Source organism: Limulus polyphemus, unplaced genomic scaffold (assembly GCF_000517525.1).
Source record: "Limulus polyphemus unplaced genomic scaffold, Limulus_polyphemus-2.1.2 Scaffold954, whole genome shotgun sequence".
NCBI classification, from domain to species: domain Eukaryota; kingdom Metazoa; phylum Arthropoda; class Merostomata; order Xiphosura; family Limulidae; genus Limulus; species Limulus polyphemus.
In genome coordinates this window covers 145,785-167,814 of record NW_013666564.1, presented here as the reverse complement: position 1 = coordinate 167,814, position 22,030 = coordinate 145,785, and the positions used below count along the sequence as shown (strand labels likewise).

At 34.0% G+C, this 22,030-nt stretch overlaps 1 protein-coding gene across 7 annotated transcripts in view; it reads left to right on the top strand.

Moving 5' to 3' along the window:
* The window catches only part of LOC106461421 (putative Polycomb group protein ASXL3), a 71,904-nt gene that overhangs the window by 44,772 nt on the left and 5,102 nt on the right, over positions 1-22,030 (top strand). For 6 of the 7 annotated variants that reach the window (XM_022388377.1, XM_022388380.1, XM_022388376.1 and 3 more), the window contains 5 exons: positions 2,226-2,257; positions 8,041-8,248; positions 11,042-11,180; positions 17,682-17,785; positions 20,565-20,636. In XM_022388377.1, coding sequence (XP_022244085.1) covers positions 2,226-2,257; positions 8,041-8,248; positions 11,042-11,180; positions 17,682-17,785; positions 20,565-20,636 — 555 coding nt within the window. The remainder of the gene's footprint in view (positions 1-2,225; positions 2,258-8,040; positions 8,249-11,041; positions 11,181-17,681; positions 17,786-20,564; positions 20,637-22,030) is intronic. The other variant, XM_022388375.1, reaches the window with a different exon arrangement.

The following is a 22,030-nucleotide window of genomic DNA, read 5'->3' as shown; positions in this document are numbered from 1 at the left end:
AACATTAGAAGCCTTTTGCACACAAAAAATCAGATTTTTTAATGAAGTATTTTTACTCAAATTTGTCCATTAAAATATCGATTCTTTTTATTTAACTAGTCTGAGTGCAAAGTGATTTTCATGTCAAAAATTAAAAATACTTTTTGACATCTAAAAAATCTCAAATTTCCTTTGTGTAATCCCTAAAACCTCTAAATGCATTTCAAACGTTTTTTTTTTTCACTAAATCCTTCAACAATGCTTGAAGCCTATCTGAAAAACCTGAACATGAAGGAAGTTTGCCACTTAGGTGGGAAGGCCTGGGCAGCAGTCAGCTCGTCGTGTGTAGAAAAATGCTGGGAGAAAGGTCCGGGGCTAGCCTTTTCATCATGGCAACCCACCACGGAAGATGATTATGATGAGACAGATTTGTACGGCTTCACAGAGAAAGATGTGCGTGAGGTAAAGAAGCTGTCTGAATGGAGCAAAGAAGAGCTTCACCAGTGGCACTCTGTTGAAGCCGAATACCCAACATATAAGCACTTGACGTATGCCGAGATCATCCGTAACATAACTATAGAATCGATGGAGGCAAGTGTACCAGCTCTCGAGCCACAAGATGAGAATAATGAAGAGCCTCCATCGCCACCACCAAAAATGTTTGAAGCCATTGAACACCTCGAGGCTAGCCTCTGTTGGCTGGAGACTCAGGAGGTGGACCACATAAAAAATCCTCCAACTCAGAAGTATTCTAGATTTTGCTCGCAGCCAGAGACATGCTACGTTCAAGCAAAGAACACTCGATCAGTTTTTAAGAAATAAACTGCAAATGATGATTGCCAATATTCTTGAATGTTTTTATTTGTTGTTTTATTTATAAAAACCCTACTAAAAATAATTTGTTTTAATTTCTACTGTAACAACAACGATTCATTCGCAAAATTCTGTAATTCAGGGGTAATTTACTTGCCAGAAATGGAAAGTGTAAAAAACTAGTCAAGAGGGCAAAAATAGAGGTGTTTTAGGATGTTGGGTCAGTTTGAACAGTGATTTTCTTGAACTCCCTGACCCCGCTTTTTTCGCGATGACATTTTATGGACCCCAACGATCGCGTTATAACAGGGCTACAGTGTATTTAGAAATAAGCTCTTAAACTTATCTATCTTATAATATAAAACAGGAAATAAAGAAGAAAAGCAAACAATTGTCTCTTCTAGTTATGACCTTTGTACTCAGTTGCTGCTTGACTTGGGTTGCTAAGCCTTTTAAAATTTCACACTTGGAGTATATGAAACGAAATAATATTTTTTAGGTTTTTATATATATATGTACAGTTCAATAACCAAAAAAATCATAAATTACTACATCAGTACCATAGAATTCCACTATAACTTATCAAGCTTAGTAACTAAGCTGTATTTGGGTCTAAAGAAATAAGAAATTTTGAGCAGACTAAAGACACAACCTACCTCCTTGAAATCTTGGTTTAAAAGAACGAGATGGCGTTCTAACACATGAAAATGGCTGAGAAAGTCACAAGGGGAACATTCGATTCGTAATTCACAACACATATATTGAAGTAAGTGTATATAAGGGACCCTTTCCAAAACTGAAAAGAGGTGAGCGGGGACACTGTGTTTGATTCATTTCATGAGTGATATCTCAGCAAATAGAAATGGTACGAGGTTCTTATTGCATATTCTAGCTTGTCAATATCGGTAACTTAAGTTCCTAATTTGTAAGAAAATATAGATTTAGTATTTTGACATCACAAACATCTGATTTAAACCAGATGGGTTGATGATAGCTGATACACCTTGAAACCAAGAAAATCAACGTTTGAGTTTGTTACTGAGGTGTGAACTGATATATTTTGTATGGAATTGTTGTTCAGTCATTGATAACATTTAACTTTAAAAATCATTCTTGTACATTATTTTCATATTTTGCATGAATAAGAAATTTTTTGTAAACTGTTTTTTAATTCATTTCCATTATGATGAATAATTGTGCAGCTTTAAATTATCACATCTGACACCAGGGTAGAAATGAATAACTATATGGCTCTGTTGGTCTTACTTTCTTCCACTGTTTCATTAGATTGATGACCTTTTAGCTCATCAAGGTTTGATTTTAATACTAAGCTTATGTGTAATCTTTATGCAAGTTTCTGTCTTCTTATGACATGTCTTTAATATTAGTGAAGAAACACAAAACTGATTTTTGTCTTTTTTGTTTTTCTCCAGTTGAAGTATTTTGAGCCTGTATGGGGGAAAAAGTAAGTAAAATCAATTAAGACTATTGATCTGTATTTATATTTTGTATTCATAGTTATGCTGCACAGTATATAATTTTAATAATATTATTACAATTACGATTTTATTATTTAATTGTGTAATACTAAACTTTTTAGAATATCATATGTAATTTCGAGTTTTTTAAACTAAATTTGTGCTTAGATTACTAATCTCATTGTTTTTGTGTATTGTGGGTTTGTTATGATGCAACTTTTGTGCAACTAATACAAATGAAAATTTTAGGTCTTTTATTTCAAATACCTGTGATTAAGAATTTGTGTGAAGTAGAGTGTTTTAATGTTGTACTAAGACGTTTTTTTCTCTGAAGTTGCCTATCCTCTCTGATGTTTTAACATTATGAAACTACCAACTGATGATAATAAAAATAAGTAATAAATACAGTTTATGGTTTAACATAACTTTTTTCCAAGTACTTTAACATAAATTTCAAAATATTCATATATCAGTTATTTCACTCACAAAAAGCTTTCTCTATTAGTACTGTCATCTGTTGGCACACATTTTTTTGCTCACCGCTAGCCTTGTTACCCCCACTTCTTTCTGCATGTCTACAATGACTATGCACCAACTCTTCACCAATACGAGTGTGGCACTACCCCCTATCATAACTAGCTCCCTCTCTAATAATGCACTTGTTAATAACTTCTTGATTGGCAGTCTTACCATACAGAAGTGTTTGTTTAGTTATTATATCCACACGTTTTTACTATTGGATATGTTATACTTTAGTCACTGTTATTTTTTTAGTGGAGAGTCGCTATTTAAGTTTAATTAACTACTCTCCCTTTTCTAATTTTTTGTTATGCACTCACAATCTTGGGTGGTCATGACTACCACTGCTGTTACTGCTATGGTGGATGTCCCATTCATGTTTGAAAGGCTGATAACACAGTTATTGGCTGCAGGCATGAGGGCTATGCTCTGTTGGGAATTGTACCATTTTTGGCAACATTCTGTTTAACCTGTTGAGTAGCCTGCCATACCATAGCCTAAGTGTATGTGAATGGGTGGATATGACTTAGGGCAGTTTGTTTTCACCCTCCTGAATAAGCTTTTCCATCACTTGTCATTTTGGGGGGTCTCCTTTGCCCTTTGTAGTAACTGTTTCCTCAGGTATGTTGTTTTTTGTCTTTGTATCCTGTTTCCTTGGATTTTACACATGCCCTTGTTAGGGATTAATCTTTGGGGTCTTCTTTGGTTGTTCCCTCTTACCCGGATAATGGGGTTCATGCTTGTTGTTTTGCGGTATTCTTGCGTATGGAGGTCAGTATGTTTTGTATGTTGGCCTATCATATTTTTGCTTATCTTGTTCCACCTTCCCATAATTTTCCTCACAACTTTTGGATTTTTTTTCCTTCTTCCAATGTGGGGTTCGAAACCCGATACTTCAGTTGCGTTTCCCTACTGTGGAACTTTCCTGTTCATTTATTACATTATCCATTATAATCTGTGCTTTATCCTCCCTTCAACTTTTGAGTTTGGGTGGTTCTATAGTTTCATTATTTGTTTTCCTGTTGGTCATAGATGTTTCCTTTTTGCTACAATGGCACTCTATTTCCTATTCAGCCTTGCTTTACAGACATGGCTGCTATGTAGTTTGGTTCTTCTAGGTTGGGATCCTGTTGTATTTATTTATTTATTTCACCTTCAGTGGAATCCTGTTTCTTCCTAGCATCAGTTAGAGATGGCTCAGGTCTTACTTCTCCAGGCTTCCTTCTGTGAGGTGGTCATTCTCATTAGGAGTTTCAACTTCCTTTTTTTTTTTTTTTTGGTATGATATAGGCCAATGTGTTGGATACATCTTCATAATCCTGTTTCCCCAGCATCCAGACATTTTTCTTCTCCTTGTTCTCCATGAGTGTGTGTATTTTATGTTTAGGGTGTTTTTATAGGCCTTGCCTCATCTTCCTCCGTGTTCAACTGAGTGGTTTTGACCATTGCTCATCTTCTTCCTTCTCTTAGCTTATTGTACACTTTTCCAGAGAAGGCTGGATATTAAAGCTTCCTCATTAGCCATACCTGCTCCTCTTACTCAGTTTCTTCTTTGGGAAGCTGCTTATGTTGGTTGACTCATCACAGTGGGGATTTCATTCATCACACCTAATAAATTTTTAGTTTTTTTGGTGTGTTTTCAATTCTTGGTTGTGACCAACCTTCTCTCCTTTGGTTTAGAGGTCTGCTATATCCTTTAGGTAGCTTCTTATCTTCTCCCTTTCCTTATTACATGTGAAGTTCTCTTTTATTTGAGGACACAGGCTCTGATAACCCTCATTTCTCTTGGTCGTACCAACATGCGCCATCCTCTGTGAGTTTTTGGATCACCAGATGCAGTCTTGTTCAGGATCCCTTGGATGCTTCTCTTATCCTTTACCCTGACTAACAGTCTGTATTGACTGTTGGTTGGATAGGACCACTAGTGCTGCTGGGGTTCCTCTTTCTTCTCCTCATCTGGATTGTCACTTTTTCCATTTGGGAAGCATCTCTCGAAACCTCAGGGTGGAGAACTCTTTTCAACTCTGCTCTCCGTGTCACTCTCTTGTCTTTTGTCAGACAGTACTTTCCGTCCTTCTCGCTCTTTTGGACAAGGATGTGATGTTTCCCTCTGACAATTCTACAGCAGGCTCCTACATCACCATGCATGGGGGCATCTGGCTGAGTGTCCTTTATTTTTGGTCTTTGAATCTCCTGTTTTTTGGGTCCACTGTCTTTATGTCTACTTGTGACCCATTTACACCATTGGGAAGCCATGAATCTGGTTGGGGATCGGTTATCCTGTCATGACAGGGTAACCTTTGGATCCTCTAGTTTTTTGGAGTGTAGTGTGTGCTTTTGGGTGCCCCTGTTTTGATTGTTTTTGGCCTCCTGTTTCTCATTCCTTGATGGGTACAGTGGATGCTCTTTGTCAGGTTGAACAGTTTGTTCCCCTCTATAACTGTCAGGCTATTCATCATCTTCTTCGTGTCCTGTCAGTAATCAGAACACTCCATGTTGAGTTTGGCTGGTAACACTATCATGGCCACCTCTCACATTGTTTCCATTTCTGTAATGGTTTTGGATGTCACATCCCCTTCATCTGCCTAAGACTCCTTCATCAGCCACAATCTGGCATGCGAGACCCATTCATTCTGTCTTCACACATGGTTGTTATTTTGTCCCCTGCCAGAAGGTCAGGTCTTTCCAGGCATATCGCTTCCTTGGTTTTTCCCATCCAGTTTGTCCTTCCTCTTTGTTGGTTTCCTGGAGTTGTTGATATGCATCACACTGTTGATCTATACACCTAGGTTATCATCCTTTCATTACTCCCATTTCTCATAACCTTCTAACAGGGACATATCTGTTTACCCTGTTGCTGGCTTTTAGGTAGGTTTTATCTTTAAATTTTGGTTTACTGGTTTTGCTTCAATGTTACTATCTCATTTTCTGGCTATGTTACTTCATTACTCTCCACTCGGCTTCTCTCCTTTCATAATCTTCCATTCTAACCTTTGTGAGCAGATCCATAAATTTATTTTACTTGCTGTCCCTGTTCCTCATATAATTGGCCTGTGGTCACCATTTTTCCAACGTGTTTTGTGATCAGGTTTTGTTTCTGTCCTTCCCTTTATTCACTTAATTTTGGGCTACTCTAGAGATTAATGATGTTTCCATTCCCTTCTCCACATTTAGTTCCATTCCACTCCTGTCCAATTCCTTTACCTGGTCAGGGCCTTTGGATTTCTGACACATGCAGTATGTTCTTTAGTAGTTCATGGGTCAGTTTGTTTCTTCTTTAGAATCCCACCCTTTCCCATGATTTTTTTTACTACACTCCCCTTGTGGGTTGGATTTGCCAGTCATTTTGTCTGACATATTCTTCCTTTTCTCTGGATGTTTTTCATGTTTTTTCCTGTTGGATCTGTCACCTTACCATGTCATGGCTGCTCTTTTTTTGTTTTCCCTGAGAGGACATCATCGGTGCAGATATGTGAGCTACTACATTTGTTTTTCAGATGTTGGTTGTTTGACTCTATCCGATTGTCGTCTATGCGTCAATATCACATATTATACTTGAAACAGTATAACACGTCACAGGATCATATTTTGCATACCATTGAGATGGAGTGTTCCGTAGGACCAATCGTAGATATTTCTAGTGGTCTTTTGCTTCATAAGAATGTACGTCCAATATCGTACATTCATGGACATACTGCCCATCTCTGATGTTCCATGGCATTGAGTCTCTTCCTACCACAAACCTGATGTACAATTCCAGATGCTGCCAGGTATTGGTTGATCAACTCTGTCCACATAGTAGCTCTGCTTTTCAAGATAGGGTATCACAGTCACCCACTGCACTGTCTCTGGTGCTGCAATCCTCCAGACTCTCCATTGCATTTTGTCCCCTTCTCATGGAGTGTGAGAGTCTTTGCCACTTACCAGTTTCTAGCTGCTGGGGTGGTGAACCTTGGGGCAAGCAAAGCACAATTCCACTCAGTTGAGAGTAGGGTGGTGGCATTCTGTTGGTGTTGATGACATGGCACCCTTTATATCACGGACCTGATGCCAACAGGTTTTAGTTTTAGCACTCTGCCATATATCTATGTATTGCAGTTTGCCCCTTCAGCTGAGATATTCCTCCTTCCTACCATCCTCTGGATATTGGTTCCCAGCTGGGTCAGGTGTTGGTTGGAAATGATCCAGTCACGTACGTCCTCATGTATGTTTTGCTGGTACCCTCCTCCTACTGTGGACTGGATGATAAATTTCCAGGGTTGCCAGGTTTTGAACTGAAGATGCAACCCTACATTTGGGTCCCTCTTTATCTTCCTACTGTCTCCTGGATGTCAATTCCTGGTGGCTCTGGTGTTATTTCAAGCTGGACAAAACACATGAAATCTTGCAACTGTAAGGCTGGGTTCCCTTTTCCTACCAAGGGCTAGACGAGATATTCCCAATGCCACCATGTTTTGTAATGGAGATGAATGCCTCCTGAGCTCTCCTTACTTCCTACCATCTGCTGGATGTTGGTTCCCAGTGGATCTGATGTTGGTTGTGTTGGAGATGCACACATACAGAGATGGGTTTTTAGTATGTAAGCTCATCTTCCCTCTGATTATCCATTTTTGAGGTGAAAAGTAGAGGACCTTCTTTCTACTGCGGACCTGATGTACAATTTCAGATGTTGCCAGTTGTTGGTTTACATCAAACTCCTATTTACAGTCTGTTGCACCCTAGCCACTCAACACCTAAGGGTCCCATAAGTGATGAAAACATTTTGGGATCCATCCATGTTTCCACCCTTTCGTTTTAGCAACACTTTACTTGAGGGTGAAGGGTACACCTGGCTTGGAAGTGGTGCGGTCTCCCACTGGTGTGATGTTTCCTATTCCTTTTCTACACCACATGGTCTTTCTTTAGGTACTTCCTAAAGGATGTCCACTCACATCTCCCATCCATCCTCCCCACTTCTGGTGTATTGGTTGACTTTGTCATTGCCAGTCTCTAAGTGATTAACAGGTGCATTATTAGAGAGGACTAGTTATGATAGGGGTAATGTCACTCCTATTATTGGAGGGTAGATATGCAGAAATAAGTGGGAATTACAAGGCTAGTGGTGAGTGAAACAATTAGCACCAATAGAGGGCAATACTAATAAAGAAAGCTTTTTGTGAGTGGAGGTAAGTATCTATTTGAAAATACATTTTCAGTTTAGAAAAAATGTTAACTTTATTATATTAAACCCATTTTTATTTTCAATCTTTAGAAGTATTGTTGACATTAGTGACCAAGGAAAAACTTCTTCTTTTCGGATGGGAACTTCTTCACTAAAGTCATCTCTGAACACCCCAACTAAACATGTTCCTACAATTAAAATCAAACCAGTAGTGAAGAAGAACCGACTTGTGCCTGCCATCTTAAAGCACCGACCACAAGGAACTATCATCTCCAGTGGTCTGGGAAACCCTCTTCAGGTAAGAGGCAGTAATACTTTTGAAATAACATAATGTATTGTCATTACAAGGAACATGCCATAAATGTGTACACTGCAGTATACATTCAGGTCTTTTTGACTAACATTAGCATGAAAATGTAACATACAGTACTATATGTGACTAATAAAAGCTCAGTAACAATTTGATGGTTGTTCAGAGTGGGTTTCTGTTTTCAAATTAGAAATATCTCTTTAATTCTTTGCACTTCCAATGATCTTAAACATATTTTTAGAATGTCACAGTTCTTGAGCTTGTTGAAGATAACTTGAATTGTTGTGAATTTTGATATTATCATGTTCTTTCATCCTCTCCCTTAGTCTTCTTTTTGTTGAACTGGTGTAAGCTCCTTCACACATCAAGCAATGAACTTCATAAACTACACAAGAACTTCTGCGTGAAGATTAATCCTATCTTTAACTGGGAATAGATTTTGAAGTCTCACATAAAATTTAAACACGCATTGTATCTTGTTTTGTGTTAAGTTCTTGTTGCTGTGTTCAATTTCTTCTTTATCTGAATAGAGTGAGTACCAGTATACAGAAGAGCTTTAAACACTTGCATTTTAAGAACATTGAAATTCATAACTGTAGGACTAGAAAGGTGTTTCACATTTTTTAAAAGTGAGTTCAACAAATCATTTTGGAAAAAAAAAACAGCTATTCAACACTGATTTCAATTTATTAAGTTCTTTAAAGGTAAGCTCTGATGTGTTGATAATCCTATGAACACAACTTAGGAAACATTTCAGTGAATTTTCTTTAAAATGATGTGGTACAAAGCTCTCAAAGTGAGAGTATAGCCCATTGTAGGTAAGTTTGTTATAAGTTCTGATGTCAAACTTTCTTACTTGTTATACACTGAGGTGTCCAGAAAAGGTAATGCAGAGTTTTGTTGGTTCTCACAAATAAAGTTATTGTTTGCATAATTACTGTTTCTATAGGCGGAACACTGCACCAGTTATTTTTCTTGTTTGAATACTACAGAGATGTCATCTTTGTAAACAAGTGGTTGAAATTCTGGAGGACAATCACTTAATGAAATTTTACCATGAAAGCACTTAATCATGTTATCCATGTTAGAGCTAGGCTTGAACTCATGTTAATGCCGTCTGCTTTCTTGTACAAGTCACCATTAAATTAAAAGAATGTTTCTTTAGTAGTAAATTCTATCAATCTTTTATATGTTTGTTTAAACCTTTTACAATATGATTTTTTACCAGATATTAAATCAAACTCAAATCGGTATAACCTAAATATCTAGGCTCTCTATAAAAACACCATCAAATCTAATATCAGTCATTTTCTCAGAAAATTGGAAACTGTTTTAGGATGTAGCTGTTACAAAAAAATCAGTTAAGAAATAATTTAAAAATTTAGAGAAATTATGGTTAAAAAATTATATTTTAGAAATGATAGGTTGAATAGGACAATTAAGTTCATACATTTTTGGTACCTGATACAGAGAATCTGCATGAGAACTACTAGACTAATATCATTATTGGCTCTCTTTAGTAACATTTTGTTTCTTCAAACTTAACAAGTAATGTTATTGATCAATTTTCTCTAGTAACAGATGCTGTTAAAAATTAAAAGGAGACTCTTAAGTCAGAAAAAGAAATCCACCCTAAAAAACCAACAAACTGTTGTTGAGCTTTTATTACTCATACAAGCTACTTTATGACAACAGTTTGCAGTACATTTTCACCAGTAACAATGCATGTTTATGTTTAGAAGACTTCAGTACTCACTTATCTGTTTTCAACAAAGTAATTTATTCAGTTTTAAGAAAGAAAAGTTTGATGTGCTGCTCTTCATTATAGTAAAATATTTTTATGGTGGTAATAATTCAAAAGATAAATTGAATTTTTTTTTAAATGTATATTTATGTTTTTGTTTTGCTTTTTATTTCAATGCTAGTACACACATACAATATGCATAAAACAACTGAAGTTTAAATGTAATTTGTTTTTATATTTGTTATGTATCAAGGCCACCTTTATCATACAATGTATCATTATCATTAATTAAAGTATTATCGTATGAATCTTTTCCAACTAAACTCTTTAGAAACATAATAGCTTAAAAGTTTTACTTAACTTTTGAATTTTCAGTTCTTTGATTGGTCAGAATACTAAACTTATTTTAACTGGGAAGGAACTTAATACCAACCTATAGCTATGTATAATAGTAACAAAATATGTTTTCATGCTATTTAATAATTTCCTAAAATATATAAAGCTTTTCATTTTTCAGTGTTTTGTAGTTTCAGTATTAAATGTTTTACACTTTTATAAATACCCAAGTTATTGTTTGTTTACTTAATACTAGATTTGGAGCTTACTACAAGTTGGATAATTTGTTATATGTATATATATATGTACATTATATAAAATATTAAGAAATGTATGCAAAATGATCACATTATTAGTTGGAATGTTTATTATATTTTATTTTCTATTATTACACTTTTATTATAGATATTGTTTTGCATTGTTAGATAGTATATGGATTTAAAATTAACCTAAATCTCCTAAGCTAGCCAAACTTTGTGAAGTATTATTATTGGGTTTACAACTGAATATATCATTAATACAAGATATTCAGTTAATGAAATAATGCATTCTAATCTTTATGAGTAAGAATTAGCTATATTTATTATCAGCATGATTTTTAGTTTGATCTTTTGATTCATATTAGTGTATTGCTCAGTTGTAAATTTAACTGCTTTAAAAAGTATAATTATCAAAAATATAGAGATAAAATTGATGTTTAGAACAAAGTGACATCTCCAAAGGAAGTGGCCAATATACCTTCACCTCTCAAAAGACCATCAAAGGTGGTTGCTGACCCAGAAGCCTCCTTGATCAAAAAACAGAAAACTAGTATCCTTCCAATTGCCCCAAAACCATCAGGTGAGTAGTTGCAGCTATATAGGAGGAAAAGTAATGAAGGTCAATAATTTTTTATAATATGGATACTTGCAATTATGTAGGAGGGAAACAGTGAAGGTTGATTATGCTTTATTAATCCCATGCTAGTTTTGGAACTACTTTCTCCACTGGCAATTATGCTGAATCTGATGGACATGATTATGCACTTTTGTTTGACACCACACTTTTCATTATAACAAGCTTCTGCAAAAAAATGGTGAGTGAGGTCAATCTTTGACCATACATATTGACAAATTTTCCACTGTACATGAATATCAAATTCCAAGACCACGTTTAAACTGTCCAAAGGCACAAAAGTTCCTTGGAACTGAATTGTGGGGCTTGACATGTGTTTGAATGGGATTGCTGTGAATTCACCTTATTTTTCTATCTTTCTTATGAAAACTCTGGATTTTGAGGTGTGGTTGAAAGCTTGTGTGCATTCATCAACTTTAAATCTTTGTTTATTAACATGTAAACATTACCAGAATATATTGCCTATCTTTGTTACAGTGGCTGTTGGGATCAAAGGTTTGTAATTTTTTACCATAATTTTCATGTTGCTCCAAATTAGCTTGGGACATTATTTTAAAGTCTATTACTGTTCTAAACACATTGTTAGACCAGTTATTTTACTTCCATGAAAAATGTTGAATACTTCATTATGCTTTATATAACAATTTTGTAATATGAAGATCCTTACTTAGAATGGGTTGTGGCATTTATTCCTCTAGCAATAAATCTACCTATGGTACATCATTGCAATATTGAATGGTTGGGAATTTGTTGAATAAACAAATCATACCTGACACCACTGTTCACAATTCCAGTCATTTGTCACTGTATTAGCATATGTCTTGATTGTTCCCATCAAATGCCATTAACCCTCTTTAATCATGTGTGTAAAAGAGTGTTTTCAGTTATTATGAAATCATTTAACTAATGAAATGAACGATGTGTATGAGTTTATGTAAATCCAACACAATATCTTTGCTTTTCTCATTCAGTATTACCCTCTATATGCACAAATTAGCTTGCTTGCTACTAGCCTTAAAACTCCCACCTACCCCATGTTGCTACATGGTTCTGCTGCATTGTAGTATGCAAATAAGCATGTGACAATTATCCACCAATGAGAGTGTGACACACACTCTTGTTGTAGCTGGCTCCCTCTATATTGTAGAACCAAATTTTCACTTCTTGTTTTTGTACAGTAGTGTTAAAATGTGTTAATTTTTCACTTGTGTTTTTATTTTAATTTACATTTATTGTTTTTCTTGCTATTAAACAATGTAGTTATTTTTCAAAAAAATTTGTACAATGATAATCTCACTCTCATTTATTTATTTCAAACTTCACTCCAGTTTAACATGAGTTCTGAATTTTATTTCACTGCCATTTTAACCTGCTGTGCCTCAGGCTACAGGCCTTACACATTCGAATGTGGTAGTCAAAGTGTTTCAATGGTACTTGGGGTTCATCATACTGTTGGCTGTTTCTTCCAAGCCCAGGTCTGGCATTTCTTTGTCTGGTGAATCTGGGCAAGATTGAGTCAATATGGATAGTTTTTTTTCTTGGAGTTCGTTCCTGATTCTTCACCCTCGTCATCCTCTACTCCTTACAGTTGTTGTCTATGCCTTTACCCAAAACCCATTCGAACCTATTCCCTATGCTATTTGTTCCTACAGTTTGTTTTACAGGTCATCACATCAGATTAGACATCTTACCTTTCCCTGGCTACCCATCTACATTATCATTTGGGAGAAATAATCCAGGCTGTTAGGTGGACTTCACTCAATACATTCATCTCTCACTAACCCTTTCGGGTGGCTGTTTCATCCACATCCAAATATCTCATTATACCTGTAGCTATACTAACCACCTCAGTTTTATTGTGAGTTGGTATGTTTATTAATTCTTCTTTTTTTTTTTTTCTTACACTGTCACACCCCTCTTCTATATTGGAGAGTGATACCTGTCTAGGTATACTTGTTCTCAAATCTGCATTGTAAGGCCAATAAGGTTAATAATGTCTGTCATTGAGATGGAGAGTTCTACAAGACTGCTAGTAGGTAGTTCCTCCAGTGTTTTGTGTCATAAATATGTCTGTTCTAGACTGTACACTCATGGACTAGTAAGAGTAAAGTAGAAGGAGGTTGCTACCCATCCCTGCTGTTCCTTCGATTGCATAAATCAGGAACAGTCTGCTTTTCAGAACAGGGTTTTGAAGTTTCCATTGCACTTTCTCCAGTACTGCATTTCTCTGGACTCTTCAATGCATTATATTCCTCCCCTTCTTCCAGTGGAGTATAGTAATCCTTACCACTTACCAGTTTCTATCCACAGGGGTGGGGAATCATGGAAGCTTCCTCTTGAGTGTGCTCAATCCCACTCAGTTGAGAGTAGGGCAGTGGTGTTCTGTCAGTATAGATGGCATGACTATCCTCCTACTGTGGACGTGATGTACAATTCCAAATGCCATATGGTTTTGGACTGGATTTTTCTGTCACATGCAATTCACCTCCCTGGCTGGGAACCCTCCTTACTTCCATTGCCTGGATATCGGTTTCTGGTCAACTGGTATTGGTTGGAACCAGACCAGTCAACATAAGTCCTTGCATGTGAGTGGGCTGGAACTCTCCTACTACTGCAGACTGGTTGATACATTCCCAACACCACATGGTTTTGGATGGGAGTTAACCCTCCACATTGCATTTCCAACTTCCTACCTTCATCCAGATGTCAGTTCCTGGTGGGTACACTTGTTGGTCATTTTGGATTTGTACACATGATAGCTTGGTTTCTCTTAATAGAAGTATTTTTTCCCTTTTGATTCCTGAGTCTGAGGTGAATGGTGGAGGACCCTCCTCCTACTGTGGATCGGATGATCCATATCCAGTACTGCTGGTTTTAGGCTAGAGTTGACCTTCCAGTTATGGTGTGACACGTCCTACCCACTATATACCATGAGCATCTCTTGCTGTCGCTGGTCAAGGACCCTCCTCCTACTGTGGACTGGATGACCTATTTCCAGATCCACTGGTTTTGGACTGCAGTTGACCTCCCATTTACAGTCCGGATAAAGATGGTTGAGTACCCTTTTCCTACCATGGATGGGATGATCTATTCTCAGTTCCACTGGTTTTGGACTGAAGTTGACCTTCCGTCGACAGTCTGACGTGCCTTATCTACCTGGGGCATGTACAGCTAAATTTCGTATGTGCCTCTTTCTTGCCCATTTAGCGACGCATTCACTCATCAAGGGCAAAGAGTGTACCTCATTCAGGTGTGGTATGGTCTCCCACGAGTATGTTCCTCTAATGACAGAAGTCATACTTAATGGACACTCTTTGGATGCTTTCTGAAGTGTGCTTATCTAGGTAAATTTGCCCCAGTCCCTCCACTACGTCAGTGCCTAATCTCGAAGTGAAGACTGGGTTCTATGGTATAGAGTGAGCTAGCTGTGATAGGAGTATGTGTGTCATGCTCCTATTGGTGTAGAGTTGTCACATTCTTATTTGCAGCTGAACCATGTAGAAACATGGGATAGGTGAGAGTTTCAATGTTGGTGGCAAGCAAAAATGTTTATGCACATAGAGGGCAGCACTGAATGATAAAAGTTATTATGAGAGTGGATGCAAGTATCTATTGCAAATATATTTTCAGTGTAGGAAAATAAACATTTTAAACTTATATCACTGGGTTCATTTTGACTTCCTAAAAATACTTGAACTGTAATAAATATTGTTTTAACAGCATTGGAACTGTATCATCTGCAACATTTCTTCAGTTTTTATATTATCATAAAACTAATCTCTTCAACTCAGAGTGAATGAGCATTCTAAATTCTCTAGCTAATTATGCCAACCATTGTTTCACGAAGAGTTGTTTTTTTTTGTTATTGTGTGGTTACAGTGAGTGTCTTTTTTCTAATGAGTACTCCTTGTTTAACCCTCTCTGGACAAGAATCCTTTACTGCGCGTGTCACAAGGTTTTTAGTGACTTACATTAAAAATTTAATTAAACTACTTTTTGCTTATTTTATACCACTAGTATAGCATAAAATCGTAGCTGATAATCCATATTTTCATAGTATATTAGTTTTAAGTTCTTAATTTTATAAGGCGATATTTTAAAAAATTTTGAATTTCCTCGAGGCATCCCCTCAGTAATTTATTCACCACCCCTTCAGTAAGTACGAAATTGTACGTATATTACTCATAAAATGGTCATTGCACAGACAAACCATAATTTTTATAGCCTTTATTCTTGTTTGGTTACATAGCTATAAAATAGAAAATCAGACCCCTCTTGCCACACTCAATTGTCAAACTTCACACTTCATCTATTAAATGATGTATTATACTACATTGTTTTCTGAACAGAGAATTATTAATTTCTCTTTTAGTACAAGCTTCGTTCCCACTGGAAACATATCGACTAGCTTGGATGAATTTGTAATGGTTCTTGTCACATAGTTAGGAAGCCAGAAAAATTGTTATTGTCATGGGACATTGTCTGATTATTGCTTGTTATTATTCTATGTTCTTTAGTGCATTATTTAATTAAATTAAAATTATTTAGTGCATTATTATTAGTAGTATCAAAAAAGTAAGGTTAAGTATCGTTGACAGCAAAAAAAAAGCCTGGGTAGGCACTTTATTTCTTGTTTTTCATGTTTATTCTTTATTTATTATTATAAAAATAGCTGAAATTTAAAAATAAAAATTTCTTTAGGTTAGTTAGAGTTAGATTTGGTAAAATAAATAATAATATGATAAAAATGTTTCACGGGGCATGCATGCGAGCAGCTGGAAGTAGCTCATGGGTAATGTAATTCAATAGTATAATGTGAGCTCCATGTTCCCAAGTGATTTACAACAAATAGTAGTTAGACACGGTTCAGGGGGCAATAAAACAATAACATTTAATTATAAATAGATGTATACTGTTACGAGTTTAAAGCTACTTGGAATAAATGAATGTGGTTTTATGCTATAATTTGAAGTAATTTTAGAAAGAAAAAAAAATAATTTGGATTTATTTAATTTGTTTTTTGGTGGTTATGAGGTCAGTGAAATTGAACAACCTTGTATAGAGTTAGGGTAGGGAAAATAACAGATAAAATATAAAGTTTTACTGAAAACAAACATTTGAAATGTATTTAGGAGGTTTTAGAGATTATGCAAGTGAAATTTGAGATTAAAAACTTTTAATCTTAACATGAAAATCACTTTATACTCGGACTAGTAAAAAAAATGATATATTCCCGAACATCTTTTTTTTTTTAGTTTTTTAAAAATACTTCTGATTTTTGTATGTGAAAGACTTATAATACTTACTATTAGTATAAAAAGTAGGGTTAAGTGTCATTGACAGTTGACAGCTTGTTATTCATGTGCATTCATTATTTATTGTTATAAAAAATAACTAAAATGTAAAAATTAGAAATTTTTTAAGTTATATTAGGTAAAATAAAGAATAATAGTAAAAATATTTTCACAAGATACACTCACAAGCAGTAGCCCGTGTGTTTTGTAATTTGATAGGGTAACATGAGCTGCTTGTTCGCCAAGTAATCTCAAATTTTATGGCGGGAATATTAGTTTAGACAGAGTTCATGTGGCAGTAAAACAATAACATTTAAATATAAACAGATGTATACTGTCATGATATTTAAGTATTTAGGATAAACATCAAGTTTCATGTTAGTTTGAAGTCATTCTAGAAAGAAAAAAGGGAAGTTAGATTTATTTAAATTTTTTTGTTGTTTTTAGTGGTTACAAGGCCAGTCAAATTGAGCAACCTTGTACAGAATTAGGGTAGAGAAAATAACAGATAAAATATAAATGTTTTCTGAAAAAAACATTTGATATTTATTTAGGAGGTTTTAGAGATTATGCAAATCAAATTTGAAAATTTTCAAATGGAAGAAAAGTATTCTTAGTATGAAAATCACTTTGCACTCAGAGCAGTCAACATTCAGTTACCATATATTTAAACAGAAAGTTATAGTGAAAATACCTGATTTTTAATGTTTACGAAATACTTTTAAAGTTTACTTAAAGCTTGCCAAATTTCATGAAGATACAATAACTACTTTCAGAGCTGTAATAGGTATACCACCATAGTTACATGGTGGTTACAAGGTAAAATACAGGTGCCTGTTCTGATAGGGTTAAGCATTGAAAAAGTTTGTAATGTATTAAATCCAATTTTCATGGAAGTTATTTTGATGTATGTCATGACTTATGTAATGATCTTTACAATTAAGAGTATTGTAGGTTTGTCCTAAAAAGTCAGTGGATAAACTTTAGTTATGTAAACTGATATATTTTGTGATTTCATCTCATGAAATAGCTATGACTTTAAAAGCAATTGTAATTATTTTTATAAATTAAGTTTGAATGCAGAATGTGATCTTTTATATCTTAAAAGTTTTCTATTACATTGTATTAAATATGTGGTGATGATTTTGATTAGTTGTTCCAGTTGTCACAGTTCCATGTGAAGAATCCTCTGCATATCAGTCTGTCTTCCTCACCACATCTCCATGTAGTCAGAATACAGAACCAAATTCTCAATCTGTAAGTCTTGTTGTAATTTAGTTTGAACAAACGAACTACTCTCAGATGGAAAGATGATTAAAGTGTACTCTTACCTATTTTTAATTACTTTATATATGTTTGAAGCTTTTCATTCATTATGAGAATGAGGCATAGTGCTTTGAGATGTGAGATATGTAATAAATTAGAAATACTTTACTTTGGTGCAATAGCATGATGTTGTAAACTTTTTTTTTCCTCATTACTACATCTGGTGTTTATGTTTATTGGAGAAATAACTAGGGTATATTTTTGATATACCTTTAATTTTATCTAGTTGTGATAAGTAAAGAGAAAGGAGACTTTATATCACATGTATAGACATTTGTTAATGTTCAGAAAAATCAGAAGATGCTAATGTGTAATTTTATTCACTTTAGTGAGGGTGAGCTATGACAATACATGGATAGTTTTGTTTACAGCATTAAAAGATTATTGTCCTTTAAATATGTTCCTTCTAAAACCTGTTTTTGTCACTATGATAAAAGATATCTTGATAATCATATTTTATAGGCAAAAATAAATTCATTGGTAGTTTTGGAAGAGGATGCTAACACTTTATAATGCTATAAACACATCAACCTTGTCTGTTAATTTTTGATTGAAATATAATTGTAATTTTGACAGTCTCCTTTTATTGTTGACTTAATTTCGTAATAAACCACTTCCAAACTAACCACAACTTAACCCTTTCACAACTGGAGCCCCTTTAATTGCTTTTCTGAGCAAGTCACTGTGTTACATTCAAAATTAAACACCTTTAATATCAATGTATATGAATGAATTTAATATTATAATGTGTGTTATGATTCAAAGTTTTATTTTAGCCAAGTTTTAAGTACTTTATTTCAAAATAAATCTTTAAAAACTTCTTGAAACTTCAGATGTATTGTCACGTGACCAATAAGCTATGAAAATTCTCTACTCTGACACTTTATCTTCAATAATACAACAGCTGTACTGTAGAGGTATGTCAAGACAATGAAATGCTTAGATGACATTTTGACACTTTCATTTCAAAGTTCTCTGAATTTAACACAGTTGGAACAAGTAATACATTTTTTCAACCCTTGACAGCTGCCATACCCACCTTAAACAAATTTTTTGAGCTTTATAGTCTTCATGTAGACATTACCTACACATTTATATAACCATTATAAAGAGATCATTTTGCAGTATAAACTAACAATGGTTATTTTGAAGTTGGCACGAGGTTGTCATCACAGAGTATGTGAAATTGGCTATAGTATGGTTGGCTGTTTGATCAACTGTAACACTTATTGTTGCTTCTTACCTAAATATGTTGTAGTTAAAGATACAGTTTAAATTGTATTTAGATCTTACTGTTATATTTTAGTTAATTACATATTAGTTATGTTTTGAAATGCATAATTAGAAGGTTTAAACATTGTTTAAATATATATCATAGTTTGCGTCCATTCTCAAAACTTACACTATTACACTGAACGAAAATTTTGCCAAAGGGTTATGCATGTCTCCCAAAGAAACTGTGATACGCCTCGAGGGCACCATTGACTTGTGTTGATATGAATAATAAGTGGTAAAGGACAAGAATGGAAAATAAAACATTAAAAATTAACTATATGTGAAAAGGATAGATCGAAATTACGAATATGAGCAAAACAACATCCTTAAAGATATTCTATAAAAAAATCAAAGATATTTTGTTTTGTTTTTTCCTAACTTTAATCATTTCATTGATGATAATAGCAAGAGTTAATGATATAGTAAAGCAAATGAAAAATAGAATATAAACATTTACTTTAAAAAACTTATGATATCCTTTTAGGAGGTTCTAGAGATTATGCAAATGAAATATGAAAATCATCTTGCACTTGATTTATTAATAGTTTGAATGCAAGTGACTACAACAGAAAAATCACATATTTTTAGTAAAAACACTAAATTATAAAATCATCATTATTTGTGTACAAGATACTTATGATCTTTAACAAAATCTTACCAGAGTTACTGCATGTATTGTTGTATAAGTGAAATATGCAACTCGATTTCTGCAAATTGCACGAATCTGCCGCAAAAGGGTTAATGCACTTAACAACAAAAGTCTTTCTCACAGGCTTTTATAACTAGTAAAATATTTCAAAAGACAAGTTAATAATGATCAGACTGGAATTACAGCCAACTGAAAAACAAGGCTCAACTTTTAGTTTCTCATTGTATTGGTATATACATACCTGAATAACTAGATTATACAGAGTTAAAACAAATATACTCTTTAAACTTAAAAGTGTAATATTTAAAGTTTGTTGTTGAAATTTTAAATCAAGATTATTTGCATATAAGCATTTATCATTGCCATGCAGAGTGTTGAGGTTTTAGTACTAAGATTAACTATCAGGAACATAGTAATGCACACAAAAAAGCTGTTAAATCTGTAATTTAAATAATCTTTTAGTTATTTTTTTCTTTTAATTTATGAAAATAAGGTTGTTAGATTTTGTTAATGATTATAGCTAAGTGTGATGGATGATTTAGGAAAACTATATTTTTGGCAAGTACTGTAAAAATTAGGTGTTTATTGGCTTATAGAACAATTAAATAGAAAAAATATCTTGCAATGTTTTAAGAAATGTGCATTTAGATATGAAAAAAAATGTATTCTATCTATGCATGTGGAAAACAAGTTAATTTTTTAAACTTGCATAAATGCATATCATTTAATTTAACAAGCTATGAACTTGGTCTCTTCCATTTATTGTAAAGTTTTCATGCATTGCAGGTGCATCAACAACAAGCTCCTGTAATGAGCCTCTCTCACAGCCCCAGGTTCAACTTGGGAACTACTTCAGGGGTAAGTGTGTGTATGTATATGTGGTTCAAGGTAAAGACTATCTTAAGGTTTTTTCGTTTTGTTTTTTCAGCTTATGAAGTATTATTGAACTAACATGTTTAAACTAGTTGCCTAATGCTTATAGCATGCACAAAAATAACTTGTTTTGCTTAATCTTTCTAAAAACAGAAACAAAAGATTGTGATTGGAATTTTAAAGATTCATCTAGTTTCTCATTTTCTCACTGGATAATAAAATCAGTTTATATATAAAATTTCAAGCAAATTTCAGACTTGCAAGTTATTTCACTTACTGGTTCATCAAACTATCCTGTTTACCAACATTTCAGGTACTTTAAAAAATACATTCCAGCTATGTTTCAGCACTTAAAAAGAAGTATTAAAAGTTATTATCAGAAAAAATACAGACATATTTGGACAAAGTTTGATGCCATTTCATTATTTGTAAAGTTCAAAATGAGTTGGAAATAAGTCAAAAGGTGTAAGGTGGCAAAGCAAGGATAATTATTAGGCTTCATAAAAATTATGAACATCTCATATGACTGCTGCTATTTTTCATTACATTCCTTTTAATCAGTCTGTTAGAGATTTCAAATTGGAGCCCATGAGTTCTGTTATTGAATAAAAGACATCTTATGCAATGGCTTGTTACACAAAATGATTGATTTAAAATGCTGTTCAGAAATATATAATGGACTAATTAAAAGAAGTGTGATGAAAGAGATAAGTTAAATGTGAGTCTCATTAAATCTATTGCGTGTAATGTAAAGTTGTATTAGAGTATATATTTTAGAAAAAAATTAAAATTACCAACTTTCAAATAATTTACACCTACAAAACAATGAGAAAATAATATATAATATCTACTATTCAGAATTACTGTTTTTGAGCAAACTGGGAAGTTTTAGATCAGGCTTGGTTACTTTTAAATGTTGAATTTGACATACTTTTTATCAGCTATAGTTTTCACTGATCATTAAGAACAAATATATTTATGTATAAAAGCATTCCATTTTGCTTACAAGTTAAAACAGTGTATTGCATAAAGTAAAGCTGACATCATTGGTTAGGGTTACCGAGATAGAATATTGAAGAAAAATTAAAATCTAGGCTTTGTCTTTTTCATAAAAGTAACGGTTAACCATAATACCTGTATTAATAGAAACTTGAAGAGAAATTCTTTTATTTATGCTAACTGCATTTGCTGGAACTGACTATATTTTATCAGACATTGTCGAGTACTAATCAGTTTACCTGCCTTTAGTAAAACAAAGAAAAACACTCCTTTTTTTATACCAATGGTATTTTTTAAAGCAATATAATAGTTTAAATTATTTTTTTTAGTTTAGTAGTTGAAGTGGGATTTTATTTGGTAAATATAAATTTGATTAAATG